The sequence below is a fragment of the Schistocerca cancellata genome, chromosome 9 (genome assembly GCF_023864275.1).
Source record: "Schistocerca cancellata isolate TAMUIC-IGC-003103 chromosome 9, iqSchCanc2.1, whole genome shotgun sequence".
Lineage (NCBI taxonomy): Eukaryota > Metazoa > Arthropoda > Insecta > Orthoptera > Acrididae > Schistocerca > Schistocerca cancellata.
Window position 1 is genome coordinate 126,318,392 of NC_064634.1, and position 12,340 is coordinate 126,330,731.

The following is a 12,340-nucleotide window of genomic DNA, read 5'->3' on the forward strand; positions in this document are numbered from 1 at the left end:
CACACACATCCATGCCCGAGGCAGGATTCGAGCCTGCGAGCGTAGCGGTCACGCGGTCTTCCTCTACGTCTGACTTAGCAGTGTGACACAGCTAACCGCCATGCTTTCTTACAATCAACCTGTTGAGTCGCCACTCGACGTGTGCTGGCCCGATTGGAAGCAGTGAGACAGAGCGGCGTGACTAGCTGGTCATTGAGAGTCAGATGGTGTGTAAAGTATGCTGTGGGCAAGACACAATCAATGCCTTCTGTGCGTAATAGCAATGGAAATACTATCGATAAAAGAACTGCTTAAGCAGAGTTGCGAAAGACAGCCTTCCAAAATTCTTTCGCCAAAGAAGACGAAGTAAATATTCCAGAATTGGAATCGAGAACAACTGACAACATGAGTAAGTTAGGAGTAGATATCCTCGGAATAGTGAAGCAATTTAAATCGCTTAATAAATACAAATTTTCCGGTACAAACAGCATTCCAAATAGCTTCCTTTCAGAGTATGCGGATGCAATATGTGCGTACTTACTATCATATACAGGGTGTTACAAAAAGGTACGGCCAAACTTTCAGGAAACATTCCTCACACACAAATAAAGAAATGATGTTATGTGGACATGTGTCCGGAAACGCTTAATATCCATGTTAGAGCTCATTTCAGTTTCGTCAGTATGTACTATACTTCCTCGATTCACCGCCAGTTGGCCCAATTGAAGGAAGGTAATGTTGACTTCGGTGCTTGTGTTGACATGCGACTCATTGCTCTACAGTACTAGCATCAAGCACATCAGTACGTAGCATCAACAGGGGCCCCATGTTCTTCCACCTACGCTCAATGGAGCACGTTATCATGATTTCATACGGGATACTCTACCTGTGCTGCTAGAACATGTGCCTTTACAAGTACGACACAACATGTGGTTCATGCACGATGGAGCTCCTGCACATTTCAGTCGAAGTGTTCGTACGCTTCTCAACAACAGATTCGGTGACCGATGGATTGGTAGAGGCGGACCAATTCCATGGCCTCAACGCTCTCCTGACCTCAACCCTCTTGACTTTCATTTATGGGGCATTTGAAAGCTCTTGTCTACGCAACCTTGGTATCAAATGTAGAGACTCTTCGTGCTCGTATTGTGGGCGGCTGTGATACAATACGCCATTCTCCAGGGCTGCATCAGCACATCAGGGATTCCATGCGATGGAGGGTGGATGCATGTATCCTCGCTAACGGAGGACATTTTGAACATTTCCTGTAACAAAGTGTTCGAAGTCACGCTGGTACGTTTTGTTGCTGTGTGTTTCCATTCCATGATTAATGTGATTTGAAGAGAAGTAATAAAATTACCTGTAACATGAAAAGTAAGCGTTTCCGGACACATGTCCACATAACATATTTTCTTTCTTTGTGTGTGAGGAATGTTTCCTGAAAGTTTGGCCGTACCTTTTTGTAACACCCTGTATAACCGCTCGCTCGACGAAAGATCCGTATCAAAAGACTGGAATGTTTCACAAGTCACACCAACATTCAAGAAAGGTAGCAGAAGTAATCCGCGAAATTACTGGTGCATATCATTAACGTTGGTAAGCAGCAGGATTTTGGAACATTTATTGTGTTCGAACATGATGAATTACCACAAAGAGAACGGTTTACTGACACACAGTCAACACGGACTTAGAAAACTTCGTTCTGTGAAATACAACTAGCTCTTTACTCACACGAAGTGTTGAGTGAAATTGACAAGAGCTTTGAAATTGATTCCGTATTTCTAGATTCGCAGAAAGGGTTAAGACACTGTACCTCACAAGCCGCTTGCAACCAAATTTCAAGCTTGCCAAATATCGTCTCAGTTATTCGACTGGCTTAATGATATCCTGTCAGAGAAGTCACAGATCGTAGTAATTGATGGTAGGTCATCGAGTAAAACAGAAGTGATTTTTTGCGTTCCCCAAGGTAGTGCTATTGGCCCTCTGCTGCTCCTTATCTTTATAAACGATTTAGGAAACAATCTGAACAGCCGTCTCAGGTTGTTTGCAGACGATGCTGTCGTTTATCGTATAGTAAAGTCATCAGAATAGCAAAAGAAACTGCAAAACAATCTAAAAAAGATATATGAATGATGCGAAAACTGACAATTGACCGCAAATACTGAGAAGTCTGAGGTCATCTACATGAGTGCTAATAGGAGTCCGTTAAACTTTGGTTACATGATAAACCAATCAAATCTAACGACCGTAAAATCAACAAAGTACCTAGGAATTACAATTACGAACCACTTAAATGAAAATAATACATAGAAAATGTTGTGTGGAAAGCGAATCAGAGATCGATTTACTGGCAGAATACTCAAAAGTTGCAACAGATCTACTTAAGGGACTGCCTACATTACGCTTGTCCGTCCTCTTTCAGAGTACTGCTGCGCAGTGTGGTATTAACGGAGTATGTGGAGAAAGTTCAAAGAAAAGCAGCACGTTTTGTATTCAAATGGTTCAAATGGCTCTAAGCACTATGGGACTTAACATCTGAGGTCATCAGTCCCCTAGACTTAGAACTACTTAAACCTAACTAACCTAGGGACATCACACACATCCATGCCCGAGGCAGGATTCGAACCTGCGACCGTAGCAGCAGCGCGGTTCCGGACTGAAGTGCCTAGAACCGCTCGGCCACACCGGCCAGCCCGTTTTGTATTATCGCGAAATAGGGGAGAGTGTCACGGACATGATACAACAGGATATGGGGGGAACATCACTGAAACAAAGGCGTTTTTGGATGAAGGGGGATCTTCTCAAGAAAATCACTAACGTTCTCCTCCAAATGCGAAGATATTTTGTTGACGTCGGCCTTCATAGGGAGAAACGATCACAATAATAAAATAAGGGAAATCAGAGCCCGCACGGGAAAATATAGGTGTTGGTTTTTTCCGCTCGCTTTTCGAGAGTGGAGTAATAGAGAATTGTTGTGAAGGCGTTTCGATGCTCTACTAGGCACTGCAGTGTGATTTACAGATTATCGTTGTAGTTACAGATAGAGGGAACTACTGCCGCTGACTAGCGAGGTCGCCAGCTGCGCAACTGCGAGTCTCTTAGGCCGTGCCCTACGTCAGCGACAGAAGCGAGCAACAGCGGGCGACTTGTGGATGCGCGACGCTCCAGCGACAAGCAGCAACATCGGGCGACAACCTTGGGTGTCCTGCGTGCGAGCGACCATGTCGCGCTACAAGATGGCTGCTTAGAGCCAATCGTCTGTTTCTATAAAACGGCGTCCTTAATCTGTAGAATACTGTAGCTGGAGAGTAAGGCTACAGAATTAGGTTTACTTAAGAAAACAAAGCGAAAAGGAATGCTCCGCATGACATTTACAAATGGAGGAATCTGCATGGAAAATTTCATAAGTATCGTCAACTACTAAGATCACCAGACAAGTTCTTCGAATACACATGAATGAGCAGAGGAGCATTCGACTATCTCATCAATAAATTAAACACGAATGTTTTTTTTACACGATCAAGAACTTTTAACAGCCAATAAATGGGGAAGAAGGACTATTACATGACTAACTACGCTAAATATAAACATTAGTGCAAACAATGAGAGAAATGGTTAATAGGTTGCAGTGGTGTAGGTTTAGCGTATACAGTTCGTAATTATGGGCGAGGATAAGGTCTTGAGTTCGGTTCCCGGCAAATCCTATATTTTTACTGACTCAATTATGATTCTGGATGCTAAGCATATTTTTAAGGTAGTGCCAAAGAACTTGATCTTCACACCTATCCCAGTATATCAAACACATTTAATTGCTAATAAATTACAATGAACCATGAAATTGTACTGATATTTCATGTTGCGAACGTAATTCATCAGCAGCCAGTGTTAAGGGCAAGTGTTTCAATTACTCTAAATAGTCTGTAAAAGTAAAGCTTACAAATTTTTTTAAAAGAACGTTAAACGTATTGTGTAATGATTTGTCTAAAATTATGAAATAAAAAATATTAGGGAAACGTTTGGTGCACCTCAGTTTCTGTTCATGATTTCGAGCATTATTCAAAGGCAAGTAGAACGTTTCTCTGATCTACTTACTTCTTTTACACAAATAATTTCATATAATATATAAGTGATTTGTTCCATTTTTGAATTTCAGATTTTATTCAGAAAGCATGATCTTACTGACTCCTCGTTTGCCTTCCTAACATACTTGATTCGAAGGAAGCCTTTTTGACATTTAAATACCACACCAACGTATCTTTTTATCTGCAAAATAGCTAGGTCTTGAGCAGATGACATTTTTGACACTTGCTTTAAAACAGCTTTTCGTGAAATATTTCAATTTTTCATCTTATTAATTACGTTTTCGTTCATTACCCTGATTACTTTGAAGCAGTTAAATATTTTCATGCCAAACTATACCTCATGCTGGTCACTTTGACACCCCGTTTACCTGTGTCTCTCCCTTTGTTTGCCTATGAAAATTTGGACAAAACCTTATGGTGTAAGTTATAGGGAGTCTGGTTTTCGATCTGCTCACGCGTTTACAAAAACGTATTGAGTGTTCATCATATGATAAAATAGTCTTAAAAGACATCATAGTCGCTGTTGACTGTATAAAATATTTATTGTTACTATTGCAATTTCTCCCTTATGGCCATTTTCAAGTAATACTGCAAAGTTACCTAAACCAAAAAATGCAAACGTAAAGCACAGAGTGTATATACATAATTAAGCAAACATTTCATTAAGAAAGTAGCTCAATTATAAAAATTGGAGATAAATGTACATTACTTACATTCTGTCAGAATATAAAACTATCTGACATGAGTACATGTCGTCGTCAAAATGCAGTATTTTGACTGTGAGAGTCCCACTAGATCCGATGATTACGACACTTATTACATCGTAATATGTCGTTAAATATGTAATGAACTGTCGATGTTACCATCTTTCTAATAATCTATCCAACATACAAGTTCAGGTGCACTGACAACATATGGAGCTAAGTCAGTTGGCGCGAAAATACATTTACTAAAGATATTGCCTGTACACGTAGCAAAGTTAGTGCACACCAAGAATACAACTTATAAGCTTTATATCGTAAAGTCTTTTTATCTGTCGACATCATACAGCTTACTAAATAGTGCTATGATTGTAATGGGCAGTAGGGTAGGATAGAAATATTTATTTATAACATAATAGGGGATAATACTCGTGTTAGCTGTTAATAAGCTCTCACATTGACTTAAGGGCACGTAAATGAGATGAAGACAGAGTTCTGATTTATAATACTTTGTATGCGTATAAATTTTACGAATATAAATGTCGTAAAACGCTCGCCAGCAATCGAATTCACTATGCAGCACCACAAATTCTGACACAACATCACAATGCCTCCGCACAAATACTTGATGCATCCTTCAACCAGGCTCTATTATAGCAAACAGGACTAAGTAAATATGTATACTATTCCATCGAAATTGTTTAAAATGTTTTTCGATAAGTGTCTAAGATAACTGTACAATTCGATGAATTACTGTTGAAGTAGATTGATACAATAAATCACAAGCTTCGGAAACAATGAAATGTCGAGGCTACATTTCATTTATAAAACATACAAAAATAAAATACATTGGAGTATGCTTTTCTTCCCTCGTTATAGTCCATAAACTTTTCTTTACAGTAAAATACTCCAGATTATTGATAAAATTTGTTACTTATGATTTAAGACCAGACTGGTCAGATACATCACATAAAAACTGGCGATCTTAAAATGCATAAAATGAGAGAATAGATACATTGCGAGTGGTAGCGGATATGAGATTACACAGTTACTAATATAATTCTGAAGCATCTACGTATTTTTAAATTTTTTTTGTTAACCTCGTTTACTCGCTTGTCTATAAAAAATGTCAGGGTGGTAAACTCCCATCAGATGTCAAGGTATTTCGCCTGTAAGCCATTTTACAATCTATCATTTGTACATAAAACGGACTGAAAATTATCTAAAAATCTTTTATTTTTTTAAATCAGTTTGATCATTAAGTAGGTCATTGGGACGATTTTTAATGCAGTTGTAAATCTCTAATACTTCTAGAATATTCACGATTCTACTTTTAGGCACAGATTGCAGTATTTTAATGGATGAATCTATGTTGCTGACCGTATGTTTATTCTCAATTAAGTGTTTGCTAGAGGTAGAGGTATTGCTTTCTGTCTGCCTGACATGTTCTTTAAACCTGTCGTTAAATGCCCGCCCAGTTTGTCCAATATAACATTTTGTGCATGGGCCACATTCTATTCTGTAAACCCCCGATCTTGGAAGCTGGTTTCTTCTACCTGTTCCATGCCTGAATTTTTTATTTAATGTATTGTCTGTGTGAAAGCTGATCCCTACGTTGGTTTTCTTAAACATCTGTGCAACTTTGTCTGATACTATTCCTATCCTACTCCTACTCCTTTCCTACTGCCCATTACAACCATAGCACTGTTTAGTAAGCTGTATGATGTCGACAGATGAAAAGACTTCACGATATAAAGCGTATAAGTTGTATCCTTGGTGTGCACTATCTTTGCTACGTGCACAGGCAATATCTTTAGTAAATGTATTTTCGCGCCAGCTGACAGCTCCACATGTTGTCAGTGCACCTGAACTTGTATGTGTGATAGATTATTAGAACGATGGTAACATCGACAGTTCAGTACATATTTAACAACATATTATGATGTAATAAGTGTCGTACTCATCGGATCTAGTGGGACTCTCACAGTCAAAATGCTGCATTTTGACGACGAGATGTACTCATATCAGGTAGTTTTATATTCTGACAGAATGTAAGTAATGTACATTTACCTCCAATTTTTATAATTGAGCTACTTTCTTAATAAAATGTTTGCTTATTTATGTATATACACTCTGTGCTTCACGTTTGTATTTTTTTGTTTAGGTAACTCTGCAGTATTACTTGAAAATGGCGATAACGGTGAAATTGCAATAGTAACAATAAATATTTTATACAGTCAACGGCGACTATGATGCCTTTTAAGAAATATTATATGACTGCGAATCCCAACCATGAGAAGTTAATCAGATAAAATAGTCCTTTCTGCGTGGTCTGATTTCCAAAAATCGTCGTTTGAATATTTTGAACCTTTTACGAGGTACGACGATTTTTACGACCACTTGATTCCCGAAGTGCAGAAAAGGTTCGGACGCCACGCGAGCGACCCGTCCGCGGATATAACAACCAATATCTGAACTTTGAATACAATTTAGATATATTGGTTACATTTGTAAGTAGGGTGTTTAGGTTTTTATGGTGGCAACGCCACGTAGCGCTCTATATCAAAATCACTGACTGTTCTGTGTGAAGGCTGTGGTTGGTTTGCATTGTTGGAGCATATGCTATTGTAGTGTTGGGCAGTTGGCTGTTAACAGCGCGTAGCGTTGCGCAGTTGGAGGTGAGCCGCCAGCAGTGGTTGATGTGGGGAGAGAGATGGCAGAGTTTTGAGAGCGGACGATCTGGACGTGTGTCCATCAGAAAGAGTAAATTTGTAATACTGGATATCATGAACTGCTATATATATATTATGACTTCTGAACACTATTAAGGTAAATACATTTTTTTGTTCTCTATCAAAATCTTTCATTTGCTGATTATGCCTATCAGTAGTTAGTGCCTTCAGTAGTTTGAATCTTTTATTTAGCTGGCAGTAGTGGCGCTTGCTGTGTTGCAGTAGTCCGAGTAACGAAGATTTTTGTGAGGAAAGTGATTTGTGAAATGTATAGGTTAATGTTAGTCAGGGCCATTATCTTGTAGGGATTATTGAAAGTCAGGTTGCGTTGCGCTAAAATAATGTAAGAGGTTTATCAGCACAGTAATTCATTAATTTTTCTAAGGGGACGTTTCACATTTCATACGCAATAATGTATGGTCTTAAATGAACTATGCGGAAAGTCTGCACAATGTGATTTTACCTATGCAAATTCTTAAAAATTTCGTGCAGCCATGTGCTCAATTTCGTGCAGCACAGTAACTATGACGAATAACGAAAATAAATTCTGACCTTTATCATTTAAGGATATCAAGCTGTAGGTTGCGGAAGAATCAGATTTTTTCACCGAATAGTTTTCTTAAAATCAGATGTTCAGTAAATGATAGCTGCCGTCGCGTCCGCTCCGCTGCTTTGCCGAGAAGACAAGTGGCTGTCGCTCTGTGTCGCGCGTGCTACAGCGACGAGATTCAAACATGTTTGAATTCAAACGTCGCCGGTTGCAGCGGCAGACAGGCAGCGGCACAGGTGTCGCTCACTGAGGACACTTCCGTAACTACACCTGCGGTTGTGTTTTGTGGCCTGAAGCTGTCGCGCGCTGTCTCTCGCTTCTGTCGCCCACGCAGGAGACGGCCTTATAGCGGTGCGGTGCTCTGCTGCAGACGCCTCCGCCTACCTTTTACAAATCCCTTGAGATCCTGGAACGCCACCCTCTTCGCTTCGCCTATCGCATCCGTCTCCCCTCCACCCACGCGTATCCTGTACGACCTAATTCCCTTCGCCCAAGCCCGCATCTCGTGGTCGTGCCGTAGCGTTCTCGCTTCCCACGCCCGGGTTCCCGGGTTCGATTCCCCGCGGGGTCAGGGATTTTCTCTGCCTCGTGATGGCTGGGTGTTGTGTGCTGTCCTTAGGTTAGTTAGGTTTAAGTAGTTCTAAGTTCTAGGGGACTGATGACCATAGATGTTAAGTCGCATAGGGCTCAGAGCCATTTGAACCTTCACCCACCTCCTCCTTTTCCTCGAACGGATACGGCTCCTCTACACCTCCCGCAAAATCGATCCTCCTCACCCGCTGGCCTCTTGCCCATTATAATTATCCGGGCTGTTATGCCGTGGTCGGCTGATGAATTCTGTGGTGATTCCCAACGTTTCGTCTCCGACTGCGGGAGACATCTTCAAGGGGGTCCGTAGCTCGATGGAAGGTCCAACACACACACTGGCTCGCTACTGAGCAACCGACCACGGCATAACAGCCCAGATAGTTATAATGGACATGATATTTCCGGCCTAGAAAGTCTACATTTTAGTACCGCTGGTCTCTCCCATCCTCTCCCGGCCCCGTCCACTGCCGCGCCTGTACTTCCGTGTCCCACCTGCTCTCCATCTCTCCACTCTCCACGCCCTCTCCCAAGGTGGCTTCCGCCAGCTCCCCCTCCCTGATGATCCCTCCTCCCCTCCATCTACCCCTCCTACCAACTTTGATCCTCCCTGCCTCTTCCTGTGTTTGATTCCTTTGGGCACCCTTTCTCCCTTCTCTCCCCCTTCCTCCCCTCCTCCGTTTTTCACCAGTCCTCCCCCAGGCTTGCCCTACCCCCGTCCCTCTACTCCTCCTCCCCTCTCCCTCCCCCCCACCCTTCTACCCCTCTTGGCAGGTCATCGGACTCGCACACGTTGCGTGGACATACGCGCGCCGGAGATCATCGCCTATCAGTGTCTCGTGTGTGTGCCGTCGTGTTTTGCGTTCAGTGATCACCGTCACGCTCCGTCGTTCCCTTGTGTCACCGCAATCATCGATATTAGTGCGTCGTGTCAACAGCTTGTGGTGTGATTTCTCGCCGAGTGTGGACGGCTCCATGTTTTGTATTTTATGTCTACTGTTTTTCACCCACCATTCTGTCATTTCTGAGTGTTCTTTCTCTCTTTTATCACTGTCTCCTCTAAGGCTGTAGAGCGGCGTAGAATGCTGCTGCCAACCTACCTGTTTGTATGTGCAGGTATAAAATAACAATAAAGGGGAAAAAAATGTTGCAGACGCGGAGGCTGGCGCTGTGCGCGGCGCTGCTGGCGTGCCTGGCGGCGGCGGCGGCGCCCGCTGCCGGCCAGTCGCGCAGCCAGCGGCAGGAGCAGGCGGCCTCGCGCAGACACCCCGGCTCGCCGTGCCCGCGCGTCTTCACGTACGAGGGCGACGAGGCCGAGCCCGACCGCTGGTACGGCACCGTCATGCTGGCCACGGACGAGCCGCTCATCGGCATCCGGCTGGACGTGCAGCTCGACAAGCCGGCCAAGATCCTGGGCGTGAGTAGCCAGCGCGGCGCTCGCACAGCACGAAACAAACGTGCCCGCCATTCTGTCCACAAATCTAACGCAAATGGCATTAATGAAGGGTGAGGCAGAGCAAAAATGACAAATTGGGCAAGTGTGATTAGTTCTCACGCACTGAGCGCTCAACACAAACTTAATATATATACTCGTATATATATACAAGCTGTTACAAAAAGGTACGGCCAAACTTTCAGGAAACATTCCTCACACACAAATAAAGAAAAGATGTTATGTGGACATGTGTCCGGAGACGCTTAATTTCCATGTTACAGCGCATTTTAGTTTCGTCAGTACGTACTGTACTTCCTCGGTTCACCGCCAGTTGGCCCAATTGAAGGAAGGTAATGTTGACTTCGGCGCTTGTGTTGACATGCGACTCATTGCTCTACAGTACTAGCATCAAGCACATCAGTACGTAGCATCAACAGGTTAGTGTTCATCACGAATGTGGTTTTGCAAGTCAGTGCAATGTTTACAAATGCGGAATTGGCAAATGCCTATTTGATGTATGGATTAGCACGGGGCAATAGCCGTGGCGCGGTACGTTTGTATCGAGACAGATTTCCAGAACGAAGGTGTTCCGACAGGAAGACGTTCGAAGCAATTGATCGGCGTCTTAGGGAGCACGGAACATTCCAGCCTATGACTCGCGACTGGGGAAGACCTAGAACGACGAGGACACCTGCAATGGACGAGGCAATTCTTCGTGCACTTGACGATAACCCTAATGTCAGCGTCAGAGAAGTTGCTGCTGTACAAGATAACATTGACCACGTCACTGTATGGAGAGTGCTGCGGGAGAACCAGTTGTTTCCGTACCATGTACAGCGTGTGCAGGCACTATCAGCAGCTGATTGGCCTCCACGGGTACACTTCTGCGAACGGTTCATCCAACAATGTGTCAATCCTCATTTCAGTGCAAATGTTCTCTTTACGGATGAGGCTTCATTCCAACGTGATCAAATTGTAAATTTTCACAATCAACACGTGTAGGCTGACGAGAATACGCACACATTTGTACAATCACGTCATCAACACAGATTTTCTGTGAACGTTTGGGCAGGCATTGTTGGTGATGTCTTGATTGTTCTTCCACCTGCGCTCAATGGAGCACGTTACCATGATTTCATACGGGATACTCTACCTGTGCTGCTACAACATGTGCCTTTCTAAGTACGATACAACATGTGGTTCATGCACGATGGAGCTCCTGCACATTTCAGTTGAAGTGTTCGTACGCTTCTCAACAACAGATTCGGTGACCGATGGATTGGTAGAGACGGACCACTTCCATGGCCTCCACGCTCTCCTGACATCAACCCTCTTGACTTTCATTTATGGGGGCATTTGAAAGCTCTTGTCTACGCAACCCCAGTACCAAACGTAGAGACTCTTCGTGCTCGTATTGTGGACGGCTGTGATACAATACGCAATTCTCCAGGGCTGCATCAGCGCATCAGGGATTCCATGCGACGGAGGGTGGATGCATGTGTCCTCGCTAACGGAGGACATTTTGAACATTTCCTGTAACAAAGTGTTTGAAGTCACGCTGGTACGTTCTGTTGCTGTGTGTTTCCATTCCATGATTAATGTGATTTGAAGAGAAGTAATAAAATGAGCTCTAACATGGAAAGTAAGCGTTTCCCGACACAGGTCTACATCACATATTTTCTTTCTTTGTGTGTGAGAAATGTTTCCTGAAAGTTTGGCCGTACGTTTTTCTAACACCCTATATATATATATATATATATATATATATATATATATATATATATATATATATATATATATACCGTCAGTGAAGTGATAAGCAGAGCGAATGAATACCAACTGCCTCTCTGCATTGCCTTTGTTGACTTTGAAAAGGCATTTGACTCCGTTAGCCATGTAGCTGTCCTCCAAGCTTTGAGTGAGCAAGGAGTGGGAGCAGCATACATTGAAGTGCTCAGGAAAATCTACGAGAATTCTTCAGCTTATGTTAACATCGGCGAATCAACTCAAGAATTCCGCATCATGAGGGGTGTCAAGCAAGGCGATCCCATCTCCTCAAAACTGTTCTCTGCTGTATTGGAAATGGCTATGTCAACGCTGAGCTGGGAAGGTAAGGGAATTAGAATTAATGGAAGAAGGCTTACCAACTTGACATTTGCTGATGATATTGCCTTACTGGCCAAAGATTTCGCAAAGCTCCCAAACTTAGTTACAGAGCTTGCATCGGAATGTCAGCTAGTTCGCTTGAACATGAACCTTTCCAAAACAAAAGTAAT

At 42.9% G+C, this 12,340-nt stretch overlaps 1 protein-coding gene across 2 annotated transcripts in view; it reads left to right on the forward strand.

Moving 5' to 3' along the window:
- LOC126100850 (serine proteinase stubble-like) overlaps window positions 1-12,340 on the forward strand; it is a 363,522-nt gene that overhangs the window by 166,388 nt on the left and 184,794 nt on the right. For both annotated transcript variants that reach the window (XM_049911517.1, XM_049911518.1), the window contains exon 2: window positions 9,783-10,046. In XM_049911517.1, coding sequence (XP_049767474.1) covers window positions 9,783-10,046 — 264 coding nt within the window. The remainder of the gene's footprint in view (window positions 1-9,782; window positions 10,047-12,340) is intronic.